Raw genomic sequence first — 16,078 nt, 5'->3', positions numbered from 1 at the left:
CTGAGAAGTGTGTTAAAGTTCTGGTACAAGTGTTGCCGGCTATACGCACTAGGTCTCCAGTACGCCTTTCCAGCCCAGTACGTCCTGTGCCAACTCCCCGTACTCGTCCTGAGAAGTGTGTTAAAGTTCCGGCACAATTGATGCCCACTATACACACCAGGTCTCCAGTGCGTCTTCACAGCCCAGTACGTCCTGTGCCAACTCCTCATACTCACCGTGTGAAGTGTCATCGTTCCGGTTCAATGTGTGCCGGTTCTACGCACTGTGTCTCCAGGTCGCCTCCACAGCCCGGTACGTCCTGTTCCTGCTCCTCGCTCTCTCCCTCAAGTGTGCCTTCCCAGTCAGGTACGTCCTGTACCTGCTCCTCGCACTCGCCCTGAGGTGCGTGTCACCAGCCCGGTGCCACCTGTACCGGTCCCACGCATCAGGCCTCCAGTGCGCCTCCACAGTCCAGTGCGTCCTGTGCCTCCTCCCCGCACTCGCCATGAGGTGCGTGTCATCAGTGTGGTGCCACCTGTACCGGCCCCACGCATCAGGCCTCCAGTGTGCCTCCACAGGCCAGTACGTCCTGTGCCTCCTCCCCGCACTCGCCCTGAGGTGCGTGTTACCAGCCTGGTGCCACCTGTACCGGCCCCACGCATCATGCCTCCAGTGTGCCTCCACAGTCCAGAGCTTCCGGCGACAGTTCCCAGTCCAGAGCTTCCGGCGACAGTTCCCAATCCAGAGCTTCCGACAACGTTTCACAGTTCAGAACCTCCAACGACGGTCCGCGGTCTGGAACCTCCTGAGACGGTCAACGGTCCGGAACCTCCTGAGACGGTCAACGGTCCGGAACCTCCTGAGACGGTCAACGGTCCGGAACCTCCTGAGACGGTCAACGGTCCGGAACCTCCTGAGACGGTCAATGGTCCGGAACCTCCTGAGACGGTCAACGGTCCGGAACCTCCTGAGATGGTCAGCGGTCCGGAACATCCTGAGACGGTCAGCAGTCCGGAACCTCCGGCGACGATCCTCGGTCCGGAGTCCCTGGGGACGATCTACGGTCCGGAGTCCCCGGTGACTATCCACGGTCCGGTTCCTACGGCGACGACCCACGGTCCGGTTCCTCCGGTGACGATCCAAGGTCCGGAGTTTCCGGCGACGATCCCCGCACCAGAGCCACCATTGAAGATGACATATCCACGAGCGGAGTGGGTACTTCGCCCCGCACCGGAGCCGCCCCCGACGGTAGATTCCCACCTGGACCCTCCCCTATTGAGTCAGGTTTTGCGGTCGGAGTCCGCACCTTTGGGGGGGGGGGGGGGGGGGTACTGTCACGCCCTTATCATAGAGAGCTTTTTATTCTCTATGTTGGTTAGGTCGGGGTGTGATTAGGGTGGGTCATCTAGGTGATTTATATGTCTATGTTGGCCTGGTATGGTACCCAATCAGAGGCAGCTGTTTATCATTGTCTCTGATTGGGGATCATATTTATGCAGTAATTTCCCCTTTGTGTTTTGTGGGATCTTGTCTATGTATAGTTGCCTGTGAGCACTATAGCAGCTTCACGTTTTGTTTGTTCCATAATTGCTTTGTTTTGCTGTGAGTTTCACAGAGTAATAAAAATACGTCGAACCCAGATAACGCTGCGCTTTGGTCCAGTTATTATAACCATCGTGACACATACAGCCTGGCATATGGATAAAAACCAAGCCATACAGGCTGGCATATGAATAAAAACAAAGCTTATGGCTTGACAAACTTTATCCCTAAGGGGAAATTTGGCTTGGACATCATAACTAGACAATCACAACAATGCATGAAATCCACATGATCTAATAGATACTGGAGCCCATATACATTATATAAAATAGGCGTACAGTTGAAGTCGGAAGTTTACATTCACCTTAGCCAACTGCATTTAAACTCAGTTTTTCACAATTCCTGACATTTAATCCTAGTAAAAATTCTCTGTCGTAGGTCAGTTAGGATCACCACTTTATTTTACGAATGTGAAATGTCAGAATAATAGTAGAGAGAATGATTTATTTCAGCATTTATTTCTTTCACCACATTCCCAGTGAGTCAGAAGTTTACATACAGTCAATTATTATTTGGTAGCATTGCCTTTAAATGTTTTTACTTGGGTCAAACGTTTTGGGTAGACTTCCACAAGCTTCCCACAATAAGTTGGGGGAATTGTGGCCCATTCCTCCTGACAGACCTGGTGTAACGGAGTCAGGTTTGTAAGCCTCCTTGCTTGCACACGCTTTATCAGTTCTGCCCACATATTTTCTATAGGATTGAGGTCAGGGCCACTCCAATACCTTGACTTTGTTGTCCTTAAACAGTTTTGCCACAACTTTGGAAGTATGCTTGTGGTCATTGTCCATTTGGAAGACCCATTTGCGACCAAGCTTGAACTTTCTGACTGATGTCTTGAGATGTTGCTTCAATATATCCATAGAATTTTCTTGCCTCATGATGTCATCTATTTTGTGAAGTGCACCAGTCCCTCCTGCAGCAAAGCACCCCCACAACATGATGCTGCCACCCCCGTGCTTCACAGTTGGGATGGTGTTCGTTCGGCTTGCAAGCATCCTCCTTTCTCTTCCGAACATAAGGATGGTCATTATGGCCAAACAGTTCTATTGTTGTTTCATCAGACCAGAGGACATTTACCCAAAAAGTACAATCTTTGCCCCCATGTGCAGTTACAAACTGTAGTCTTGCTTTTTTTATGGCGGTTTTGGAGCAGTGGCATCTTCGTTGCTGAGCATTCTTTCAGGTTACGTCGATATAGGACTCGTTTTACTGTGGATATAGATAATTTTGTACCTGTTTCCTCCAGCATCTTCACAAGGTCCTTTGCCGTTGTTCTGGGATTGATTTGCACTTTTCGCACAAAAGTATGTTAATCTCTAGGAGACAGATCTCGTCTCCTTCCTGAGCGGCATGACGGCTGCGTGGTCCCATGGTGTTTATACTTGCGTGCTATTGTTTGTACAGGTGAACGTGGTACCTTCCGGCATTTCTAAATTGCTCCCAAGGATGAACCAGACTTGTGGAGGTCTACAATTGATTTCTTTTGATTTTCCCATGATGTCAAGCAAAGAGGCACTGAGTTTGAAGGTAGGCCTTGAAATATATCCACAGGTACACCTCCAATTGACTCAAATGATGTCAGTTAGCCTATCAGAAGCTTCGAAAGCCATGACTTTCTGGAATTTTCCAAGCTGTTTAAAGGCAAAGTCATCTAGTGTATGTAAACTTCTGACCCACTGGAATTGTGATACAGTGAATTATAAGTGAAATAATCTGTTTGATAACAATTGTTGGAAAAATTACTTGTGTCATGCACAAAGTAGATGTCCTAACCGACTGGCCAAAACTATAGTTTGTTAACAAGACATTTGTGGAGTGGTTGAAAAACAAGTTTAATTGACTCCAACATAAGTGTATGTAAACTTCAGACTTCAACTGTACAGTGCCTTCAAGAAGTGAAGCTGGTTACCTATTGCAGATTCAGTCTTCCCAGCCTGGTGCAGGTCTATAATTTTGTTTCAGGTGTCCTCTGACAGCTCTGTGGTCTTGGCCATAGTGGAGTGTGACTGTTTGAGGTTGTGGACAGGTGTCTTTTATACTGATAACAAGTTCAAACAGGTGCCATTAATACAGGTAACGAGTGGAGGACAGAGGAGCCTCTTAAAGAAGAAGTTACAGGTCTGTGAGAGCCAGAAATCTTGCTTATTTGTAGGTGACCAAATATTTATTTTTCCATCATATGGAAATCATAAATTCATAAATTCATTAAAAATCCTACAATGTGATTTTCTGGATTTTTTTCTTCTCATTTTGTCTGTCATAGTTGAAGTGTACCTATGATGAAAATTACAGGCCTCATCTTTTTAAGTGGGAGAACTTGCACAATTGGTGGCTGACTAAATACTTTTTTGCCCCACTGTATATCAAAGAATTAGCAAGGGCACTAGAACAGTCTGCAGCACCTGGCCTCACCCTACTAGAATCTGAAGTCAAATGTCTACTGTTTGCTGATGATCTGGTGCTTCTGTCACCAACCAAGGAGGTCCTACAGTAGCACCTATATCTTCTGCACAGATTCTGTCAGACCTGGGCCCTGACAGTAAATCTCAGTAAGACAAAAAAGGTCCAGTTGCCAGGACCACGAATACAAATTCCATCTAGACACCGTTGCCCTAGAGCACACAAAAAACTATTCATACCTTGGCCTAAACATCAGCTCCATTGGTAACTTCCACAAACCTGTGAACGATCTAAGAGACAAGGCAAGAAGGGCCTCCTATGCAATCAAAAGGAACATAAATTCAACATACCAATTAGGATCTGGCTAAAAATACTTGAATCAGTTATAGAACCCCTTGCCCTTTATAGCTGTGGTCTGGGGTCTGTGGTCTGGGGTCCGCTCACCAACCAAGAATTCACAAAATGGGACAAACACCAAATTGAGACTATGCATGAAGAATTCTGCAAAAAATATCCTCTGTGTACAATGTAAAACACCAAATAATGCATGCAGAGCAGAATTAGGCCGATACCTGCAAATGATCCAAATCCAGAAAATAGCTGTTAAATTATACAACCACCAAAAAGGAAGCGATTCCAAGCCTTCCATATCAAAGCCATCACCTACAGAGAGATGAACCTGGAGAAGAGTCCCCTAAGCAAGCTGGTCCTGGGGCTCTGTTCACAAACACAAACAGACCCCACAGAGCCCCAGGACAGCAACACAATTAGACCCAACCAAATCATGAGAAAACAAAAAGATAATTACTTGACACATTGGAAAGAATTAACAAAAAAACTGAGCAAACTATACTTTTTTTATTGAAATAGACAAGTCAGTTAAGAACAAATTCTCATTTACAGCCTATGGGGGAAACAGTGGGTTAACTCCTTTGTTCATGGGCAGAATTACAAATTTTCATCTTGTCAGCTCAGGAATTTGATCCAGCAACCTTTTGGTTACTGACCCAACACTCTAACGACTAAGCTACCTGCCACCCCAATGGTTGTTTGCCTTAAACAGGTAGTACACAGTGGCAGAATACCTGACCACTGTGACTGAACCTAATTTAAGGAAATGTACAGACTCAGTGAGCATAGCCTTGCGATTGAGAAAGACCACTGAAGGCAGACCTGGCTCTCAAGAAAAGACAAGCCCACTAAATGTGGTGGAAACTGAGCTGCACTTCCCAACCTCCTGCCAAACGTATGACCATATTAGAGACACATATTTCCCTCAGATTACACAGACCCACAAAGAATTCAAAAACAAATCCAATTTTGATAAACTCCCATTTCTATTGGGTGAAATACCACAGTGTGCCATCACAGCAGCAAGACTTGTGACCTGTTGCAACAAGAAAAGGGCAACCAGTGAAAAACAAACACCATTATAAATACAACCCATATGTATGTTTATATATTTTCCCTTTTGTACTTTAACTATTTGCATATAATATGACATTTGAAATGTCTTTATTCTTTTGGAATTCTGTGAGTGTAACACTTCACTTGCTTTGGCAATGTTAACATGTGTTTCCCATGCCAGTAAAGCCCTTAAATTGAATTGAATTGAAATTTCAGAGAGAGAGAGAGAGAGAGAGAGAGAGAGAGAGAGAGACCACGTCACTATGGATTGTCTCTGTAGTTCCCTCCTTTGATCGGTTCATTGTCTGTGTTATTTCTCTCTCACACACACACACACACACACGATACACCTACATACATGCCCTCTGTCCAAATGTGACAGATATTTACTCCGTTGGTTCCCTGTTGCCTCTCGTTATCTTCCAGCGATGGGCACAGCGATGGGCACAGCGATGGGCACAGAGATGGGCACAGCGATGGGCACAGCGATGGGCACAGCGATTTGAGGATGGTTGGACCATTGGATGGGTGAAGTGTTTGCCCAATGATGTGATGTGTTTGAATAGGGATTACCTTTAGGGGATGAGAGAAGCGAGAGAGAATGTGAGAAGGTATTTTTCAATGTGTGTGTGTTAGAGAGAGATAAAGAGGAAGGTATTTTGCCCTCAGCAGATCAATGGTACCAATTCATCACCAGCATCTCTGTAGTAATTGAATGGTTGAATGAGACAACAATAGCCCTTTTGGTTTCTTGATGTCATGAATCTCAGAACACTTTCTATTAAACCATCAACATAAAGTATGTAATGTAACTATTGCGTGCAGGCGTGTGTTCTGAGCAGAAAAGCCTGTATTATGGATTTTTAGGGATTTCCCCAGGAAAGACTATGTTATTCGACTATATTAATCTGACAACGCTTTGTAGGCTACCCCAAAAATATCAGCTGTCTAAGGCCTATCCTAACTGTCTGATTGACAAATTGTGGGTATTCAATTTGTATGTTTTGCTAGCTGCTACACATGAGCACATAAGACAAAGGTTTACACTGCACTGTGCAGTACTCTATCAGCTAAATGTCAGTGAGTCTTTTCCATGCGTGTATTGGGTCAGTGGATCATCCTGTCTACAGTATGTCTATACGTCTATCTCTTTCTCAGGGTGCCCTTGGTGAGTATTAAGATCTGCTCGCTAATACACCTTAAACAGGTCACATCGGATCACCTTGCATTCGGCTGAGGTCTGCATTATGAGACTATGAGAACGCTCTTAACATACTTGGACACATTACACTGTCAGACCCATCTGATACTCGTGAACACTATTGTTGATGAGCTACTGTCTATGGATGAAAAAAACGGAATATAGGAACAGAATATAGTTTAATTGAGTATACAGAAAAATACATTTGAATGTGTGCATGTGTGTGTCCTCCTCCTCCCAGTGGTTGATGGGTACCAGACGCGGCCATGCTGAGTGCCGGCCTGGCGCCTGATCCCAAGCCTTATATATGGAAACTGTTAGGAGCGATATGTCAGCACGGCATTCCACACTTTTCCACTCTCACGCACACACACACACACGCACACACACGCACACACACACACTCTCTCTGTTAGGAGAGTTACGTCAGCACAGCATTCCGCACTTTTCCACTGGCCGGCCAGAGTGAGCGATTCCAAAATTGATTTATTTTCCTCTTGTCCTTATATGACCCTATCTCTGAATGCCTACATTCTCTATCTCTCCTCCCTCTTTCTCTCCTGCTTCATTCTTCTCTCTCCCTCTTCTCTCTGTTTGTCTGTCTTGTTGTTTTATTCTCTCAGTCTCTCCTAGTTTGTCTCTTTCTGTGTTTCTTTCTCTTCACAGAAGGAAATGCAGCCTAGGCAGTGCCTCAGTATGGTTAGAGGGAGCCTGAGACCTGCCATGCTTTATTTATATACACTTCCATATGTGTCTTCTCACATCCCTTAGAAATAAATGCCATTTAGCAGACACTTTCAACCAAAGCAACTTACAGTCACACATGCATTTTACATACAGGTGATCCTGGGGATCAAACCCATTACCCTGGTGTTGCAAGTATCTTGCTCTACCAGTTGAGCTACAGATGTAGATGGTGAGTAATGCTGCAAACACATGGATGACTGCAGAATGTAGTGGATCTGTGACCTGCAGATAGATTGCAATCCCTGGCTCACTGCTGTGAGGCTGTTCTGCAAAGCTTCATCCGTCCTAATGCAGTTAGTGTTGTCATGGTCACCTGTGTATTACATGCTGTAGCTCTTCCTACGGTGAGCGAGAGGTGACATTTAAGGCTCTATTCAATCCGTAGTACGGAAGTTTAGAGTTACAGCATGATTTAAATTTAAGTGCAATGTTCCCGCGTTAGCGGAGGCTGCATTCTTGGTAAACGCTGCATATGTCGGCTCAATGGGAAAGTAACTTTACATTTAGAAAAGACTGTCCCCTTAGTCTGCAAATAGTGGAAATGGATTCCAAACAAAGGATGCAGGAGAGGCTTATGTGCTAACGCACAATATATCTTAATAAAGTTCATTACGTTTGTTTCATTCATACTGGCAAATTATTATTATTTTTTTTACCAATCTATCTATGCTTGAGTTATTTGACCCCTAATCAAATAAAGACATCGGACAAAATCTGAATGAAGTTCACAATGAATCAATCACTGGTTGGTTATGAGCACACAGAAACTAAAGGCCATGAATACCTTGTTCAAAAAGAATGGCACGGATTGGCCTATAGGTGGCGCTGTTATAAGCAGTCTCACTTAAACCCTCATATCAGTTGCCCCGTTTGACCGAGAGACTTGGAACTTCGTATGTCTTTCCTCATGCTGAACAAATTTGACTCAAGGACCCATAAGGTCCGTCAGGATATATTTTCCACCATCTTGGACATTTTGGAAAACCTTTGAAAACTTTTTCTCATGAACCGTGAGATGCTAATGCTTAAAATAATAATTAAAAATCTTCTTCTCATGAACTAAATGTCAGATTGAGCTCCAAATGTGGTCTTCGGATTCATCACAAAAGTCCCTAAAGAGATTGAGATGGCCACACTGTACCAGTAAATATTAACACATAAAATATGTATAGTTTTTATTGAACCTTTATTTTATCAGTGAGTCATACTGAGACCACGGTCTCTTTTACAGACAAGCCCTGAATTACATCAATTACATAAATATACACACCAAAATGTAAATACAAAATGCAAGCAGAATAAAAACAGGGTCATAAAAAACACATTAATCAGTAATAAGGTCCTCAATCAGCTTTCTGAAACATCACATTTAACAAAATTTTGAAGACTGTTCCACAAATATGGTGCAAGAAAAATAGAATCGGATTGTGGAACGCTCTTAGAGGAGACTTACCCAGAAAAACTTGAAGTTGTAATCGCTGCCAAAGGTGCTTCTACAAAGTATTGACTCAGGGGTTGATAAAAACAACATGTTTTTACTTTGTCATTATGGGGTACTGTGTGTACTGTAGATGGGTGAGAAAAAATGGATTGAATCAATTTGGTATTCAGGCTGTATCACAACAAAATGTGGAATAAGTCAAGGGGTATGAATACTTTCTGAAGGCACTGTATGGACATTGCATACAGAATTGCAATCGCAATGAACAGGTTCCTCTATTTTAATGAATCAAATGGATCAATTATGTTACAATTGACCAGGTCTACAATACAGTGAGATGGATTTGCTCTGCCGATTGATCAGCTCAGGTTTTCCATGCGTAACTTAATGCTGCCACCTAATGGCTGTGAGTCAAACTCACCATCTCCGGTAATACTCTTTGGTGAAGGTGAAAAACAATCAATGATTTTGTTCTAAAGTCTAAATAGATACGGACTGCATATATTTCATATGTCCTCGGGTTACGCTTACCGTATGACAAGAGATGCCCAGGGGAGAGAGAGAGACAGAGAGTCTGTGAGAGAAAGAGACAGAGAGTGAATGGTGCATGGGTGGGAGTGAGAATATGTGTGTGTTTCTCTCTGTACCGTATGAGTGTACTCTCAAAGCGCTGACTAAAGCAGCTGGACATGCTGACGCCTGTCTCTCAAATGGTGAGGTGCTGTTCCAGACTGAGACAACACTCTGCCCCATGCAGCTATACCCCTATCAGCACTGTTACACTGTTACTGTCTCCATCAGCACATATCAGTGCATAGCCCAGCCCAGCCCCATCTCTATACCCAGCCCAAGCTCTATACCCTAGCCACATCTCTATACCCAGCCCAAGCTCTATACCCTAGCCACATCTCTATACCCAGCCCCAGCTCCATACCCTAGCCCCAGCTCTATACCCATCCCCATTCCCAGCCCCAGCTCTATACCCTAGCCACATCTCTATACCCAGCCCAGCCCCAGCTCTATACCCAGCCCCAGCTCTATACCCAAGCCACATCTCTATACCCAGCCCCAGCTCTATACCCATCCCCATTCCCAGCCCCAGCTCTATAGCTAGCCCCAACTCTATACCCCAGCCCCAGCTCTATACCCAGCCCCAACTCTATACCCAGCCCCAACTCTATACCCCAGCGCCAACTCCATACCCCAGCCCCAACTCTATACCTCAGCCCCAACTCTATACCTCAGCCCCAACTCTATACCCCAGTCCCAGCTCTATACCCATCCCCATTCCCAGCCCCAGCTCTATAGCTAGCCCCAACTCTATACCCAGCCCCAACTCTATACCTCAGCCCCAACTTTATACCTCAGCCCCAACTCTATACCTCAGCCCCAACTCTATACCCCAGCGCCAACTCTATACCCAGCCCCAACTCTATACCCAGCCCCAACTCTATACCTCAGCCCCAACTCTATACCTCAGCCCCAACTCTATACCCCAGCCCCAACTCTATACCTCAGCCCCAACTCCATACCCCAGCCCCAGCTCTACACCCAGCCCCAACTCTATACCCAGCCCCAGCTCTATACCTCAGCCCCAACTCTATACCCCAGCCCCAGCTCTATACCCCAGCCCCAACTCTATACCCCAGCCCCAGCTCTATACCAGCCCCAGCTCTATACCAGCCCCAGCTCTATACCAGCCCCAGCTCTATACCCAGCCCCAGCTCTATACCAGCCCCAGCTCTACCCCAGCCCCAACTCTATACCCCAGCCCCAGCTCTATACCCAGCCCAAGCTCTATACCAGCCCCAGCTCTATACCAGCCCCAGCTCTATACCAGCCCCAGCTCTATACCCAGCCCCAGCTCTATACCAGCCCCAGCTCTATACCCAGCCCCAACTCTATACCCAGCCCAAACTCTATACCTCAGCCCCAACTCTATACCCAGTCCCAACTCTATACCCCAGCCCCAGCTCTATACCCAGCCCCAACTCTATACCCAGCCCCAGCTCTATACCCAGCCCCAGCTCTATAGCCCAGCCCCAACTCTATACCTCAGCCCCAACTCTATACCCAGCCCCAACTCTATACCCAGCCCCAGCTCTATACCCAGTCCCAACTCTATACCCCAGCCCCAACAGCGTTGTCATCAAACCCACTATCCTGGAATTACAAGTGTCCTTCTGTACCGACTGAGCTACAGAGAACCATGCGTATGTCCTCGTGGCCTATTCTAACCCTTTAGCCCCATCAGCACTCCATCAGCACATATCAGCATATCCCATATCCCAGTGTCTGCACCTCAACAACCACATCCTGGACCACCACAGAGGAAGACTCAGAGTAGGTAGAACTCAGCAAATCCACTGGTACTGTGTCAAATATTTTCTCATCCTTCCAAAGGACACATAGACACACACACACACACACACACACACACACACACACACACACACACACACACACACACACACACACACACACACACACTTAGATGAGTGCAGGCTGACAACACTGTAGTGTGACTTATAATTTTCCTGCTCTCTGGTGATGACATCAGAGCCACATGTGGGCTATTTCTGTTTGGTTGCCGGGTGAAAATGAGGTTGTGTCTGATGTGTTGAAAATGAAAAGAAAAGACCCATATCAAACAAGTTCATGCATTGATTAGCGTTATAAAAACAGTTCACGTAGATTTGACTTGATGTAGTCTGGTAAAAGTGGATTTTCTCTCTGAACAGTGAGCCTGTCTGTTTATGTTCAGACACTCTTTTCCAGGGGTAGGCAACTACAATAGATTCAGCTGTGGGACGATGTTAGTCAGAGCAGAGCGTCGGGGGCCAGAACATACTTGCAAAAATGTGCACCCAACAAATTGACGACAAGTAATCGCAAAAAGAGATGGTATTTGAAAATAAATAACTAATTTAATATCTTGGTTACATTGAGACATGACCATGTCTCTCTTTTTATTTGTAGGAACACCTGGGAACAGATTGCCTGAATTGAATTATATTTTTAACTGATTTATTGGTGAATGACAGTCTTTTTGGGAAAAAAAACATTGGGGGGACAAAATAAATCACTTGCAGACAGTTTTGGCCCACGGGGTGCGTCTTGCTGACTCCTGCTCTATTCTCTAGTCTAAATGACTAGATTTACTCATACTCCTCCCTCCTCATCCCTTCCTCACCCCTCCTCATCTGTCCTCACTCCTTCTCATCAACCCTCACCCCTCCACACCCCTCCTCATCCCTCCTCACCCCTCCGCACCCCTCCTCATCCCTCTCTCTCTCTCTCTCCTCCGCATCCTCCCCCTCTCTCTCTCGCCCTAGTGATGAGTGCAGGAGGCTGGAACCAGGTAGGGCTGTAGACATGAGTAATGTGGCAAGACTGACTCACACACTCAGACGTCAGACACTCAGACGTCAGGCTTCAGTGTGGAGACGTCCATGACACACATGCACACACAAATGCACTGTGTAACTGGTAATACAGACAATCTGATACCCATGGTGCACCACAGTGTGCTTTTTTTATCATGAGGAGTAGACCCTGCAGGCAGGCAGTGTGGACAGAGTATGGATCTGTCTGTGAACAATGACCTCTGAGGGATTAGAGTAACACTAACCATTAGCGGGGCACTTCCACTAACGCCAATGTCCCTTTGTGTAGCTAGCTGTTTATATGTTACATTGCCTAGGAGAGAAACTCCTATTCCTCCTCCTTCCTCCTAAACTCCTAATGTCCTCCTCAGCCTTCCCCATAACCTATGTAACGACCCTGTTACAAGTAAGTACAGTTTATGTTTTGCAGCAAAATACTCTATTAACACACGGTGTATTTGGTGTGACCTTTGACCTCTCTGTCCCTGACCCAATGTTCACCTTGAGGGCAGGAGTCCTAACGCGGGTGAAATGTGACTGCAGCATCTTCTGTTCGCTGGGGTCGGACGATGGGGTCGGACGATGGGGTCGGACGATGGGGTCGGACGATGGGGTCGGCTGTAACTGCTACTCCCAGAGAGGAAACACAGAGCATCAGCTGGATGGTCAAGTGATTCTCCTCAGCACACACACACTGGCACACACACACACTGGCACACACACACACTGGCACACACACACACTGACACACACACACACACTGGCACACACACACACACTGGCACACACACATACACATACACTGGCACACATACACACACACAGACAAACACACAAACTGGCACACACACACACACAAACTGGCACACACACATACACTGGCACACATACACACACACACAGACAAACACACAAACTGGCACACACACACACACAAACTGGCACACACACATACACTGGCACACATACACACACACAGACAAACACACAAACTGGCACACACACACACACAAACTGGCACACACACATACACTGGCACACATACACACACACACAGACAAACACACAAACTGGCACCCGTAGACACAAACAAATGCACACAAAAAAGATACACTCGCAGACAGTTGCGTGCACATACACACACACCTCTACTTTGCATCTATTACGTATCTATTATTAATGCAGGAGTAATGTCAGGTTTTAATACCTGCTAATGGCTTTTAGACTGGCTATGAATAAATCATATCAGTCACGCCACAGCCAATACCTCACCTTCACTGCCTCTGTTGACGTGATCTATAGGTGTGTGTGTGTGTGTGTGTGTGTGTGTGTGTGTGTGTGTGTGTGTGTGTGTGTGTGTGTGTGTGTGCGTGTGTGTGTAGGCTATGAGAAACAGAGGGGTTTGTGTCTTTAACTACACTCTTAGAAGTGAAGGTGCCTGAAAGAACCTTTTGGGTTGCCACACCCGCGGAACCTTTCCAGTTGAAAAAGGTTCCTCGAGGAACCCCTGCGTAAAGGTTCAAATTGGAACCTGGAACCTTTTTGTGATGGGAGGGGTTCAATTTGAAACATTTCTATAATATATTGTAGAGTTGGTAGCCTATCAGATTGGAGGTGTGGCTTATTGGAGGCGTGGCTTTTGATATTTTTGGTCACTCATTAGCGTATATCATTCTTATTCATCATTTTAAGTGTATGCACTTCGAAGTTAAATGTGTCTTTAATATTTATGCATATTACATGTTCTATATAATATTAACAATGATCCTTACATACAGTTATAACTATTCCAACTTCGGGATTTGCATAGGCTCTTGAGGAACTCATACACCTCTGTTAAAACTACAAAACTGTCAGTGTACAACCTTAATATGCGATGACAATACAACAGCAGGAATGACATTTACTCAAACGTGTGGCCAAAAAAACATCTATCTTAAACCCACGGCCCAACTAAGCCACGCCTCCACTTCAGTGTTCCTCCACGAACCTGTTAGTGCATTGAACCATTTAAGGTTCCTACAAGAATCCCCCAACTAATCTAAGGTGCAAATATGAACCATTGAGCAATGGTTCCTTGAGAAACTCCAGGGGTTCCTTGAGGATCTCCAGAGTTATTTGAGTCACCACAGTGCATGCTTGAGGTAAATCTATTCCTTTAGCTCATCACCTGACTGAGATGTTGTAATAACCTCCAGGAAACTATAATGGTGTGTCTTCTATGACGTCACCCTGAGTTCCCTTGTCATCTCTGTCGCCTCCCAGAATAGGTGTGAGGTCTGAGGTCGCCACCCAGAATAGGTCTGAGGGGTGAGGTCTGAGGTCGCCTCGCAGAATAGGTATGAGGGGTGAGGTCTGAGGTTGCCTCCCAGAATAGGTCTGAGGGGTGAGGTCTGAGGTCGACCTCCCAGAATAGGTCTGAGGGGTGATGTCTGAAGTCGCCACCCAGAATAGGTCTGAGGGGTGAGGTCTGAGGTCTCCTCCCAGAATAGGTCTGAGGGGTGAGGTCTGAGGTCACCTCCCAGAATAGGTCTGAGGGGTGAGGGGGTTAGGGAGTGCTCCCGTCAGCCAGGCTTAGAGCAGCAAGTTCGGGATTGGTGTGTATCGATCCTTGCTTGTTGTGTCGGTATCGATGGAGAGATATGTTTCAGGAAGTGACCTTGGCAGGCACAGACGGACAGATAGACCGAGGTGGACAGATAGAACCGGACGGACAGGGAGACAAACAGAAAGACGGGTACCTGCCAGGACATAGTTCTGTCTCCTACGGTGTACCATGCTGGCACCATCAGCCCTGCTGCCCTGGCACTTGCACCACCATGATAGTGTGTTCGATTCCCGGGACCACCCGTACGTAAAGGAGAAATGGGGATACTTAGTTGTCCAACTGAATGTATCTTCCGCATTTAACCCAACCCCTCTGAATCAGAGAGGAGAGGGGGGGGGGGCTGCTTTAATCGACATAAAAATGTATGCATGCATGACTGTAAGTCGCTTTGGATAAAGGTGTCTGCTAAATGGTATACTGTAGAAAGGTGACATATCTCCTGAAGGCCACATGGGAGTTTGCAGTGATTCAGATATATATTGTTACATTATATGTGAATGTATAATACAAAAACATAAACGCAACATGCAGCAATTTCAAAGGTTTTACTGAGTTCCAGTTCATACGAGGAAATCTGTCTATTTAAATACATTCATTAGGCCCTAATCTGTGGATTTCACATGACTGGGAATACAGATCTGTTGGTCACAGATACCTTAAAAAAGATAGGGGTGTGGATCAGAAAACCTGTCAGTATCTGGTGTGCAGCGCGACACAACTCCTTCGCATAGAGTTGATCAGGCTGTTCAATGATCAGGCGGTTCCTCTTCCATGGCTGTGCGAAGTTGCTGGATTATGGCGGGAACTGGAACATGCTGTCGTATATGTCGATCCAGAGCATCCCAAACATGCTCATTGGGTGACATGTCTGGTGAGTATAAAGGCCATGGAAGAACTGGGACATGTTCAGCTTCCAGGTATTGTGTACAGATCCTTGTGACATGGGGCCGTGCAGTATCTTGCTGAATCATGAGGTGATTCAGATTGAGAAAACTTTAATATCCTCAGAGGCAATTCATCTTGCAGCAGTCATAAAACATATAACATCTAAAAATGTACAATAAATATCAAAGGATATTTACAAACAAATAGGCAGGGAAAGTAAAATGTCATAGTGCAAGAGCAATTAGTCCAACATTTGTTAAGTTGCAGAATTGCATTCGGAATAAAAGAGACCTTGGTCCTATTTTTTAAATTTTTCACCTAAGGTAGTTTGTACCTACGGCCAGAGAGAAGGAGCTGGAATTCAGGGTGGATGAGAAAGAGAAAAGAGAACCATGATAGTTAGATCAACATTAAAAAAG

General features: G+C 45.6%; 1 protein-coding gene across 1 annotated transcript; it reads left to right on the top strand.

The window, feature by feature from the left end:
- Positions 1-642: 642 nt before the first annotated feature.
- LOC139407495 (uncharacterized) lies at positions 643-10,976 on the top strand. Its single transcript, XM_071151289.1, has 4 exons — positions 643-819; positions 987-1,227; positions 9,750-10,451; positions 10,552-10,976. Exons 1-4 carry the CDS (start codon positions 643-645, stop codon positions 10,974-10,976), a joined length of 1,545 nt encoding a protein of 514 aa, XP_071007390.1.
- The last annotated feature ends 5,102 nt before the right edge of the window (positions 10,977-16,078 follow it).

This window comes from Oncorhynchus clarkii, chromosome 4 (genome assembly GCF_045791955.1).
Source record: "Oncorhynchus clarkii lewisi isolate Uvic-CL-2024 chromosome 4, UVic_Ocla_1.0, whole genome shotgun sequence".
NCBI lineage: Eukaryota > Metazoa > Chordata > Actinopteri > Salmoniformes > Salmonidae > Oncorhynchus > Oncorhynchus clarkii.
The sequence above is the reverse complement of the archived record's forward strand: the minus strand, read 5'-3'. Positions and strand labels throughout refer to the sequence as shown.

Bases quoted from the DNA above. Each gene is read 5' to 3' on its own strand.
- LOC139407495 (XM_071151289.1), top strand. From the start codon at position 643: ATGCCTCCAGTGTGCCTCCACAGTCCAGAGCTTCCGGCGACAGTTCCC. The intron at 1,228-9,749 runs GTAGATTCCCAC...CCCCATTCCCAG, and splicing joins CACCGGAGCCGCCCCCGACG to CCCCAGCTCTATACCCTAGC. The intron at 10,452-10,551 runs GCTCTATACCAG...TCTATACCCCAG, and splicing joins CCAGCTCTATACCAGCCCCA to CCCCAGCTCTATACCCAGCC.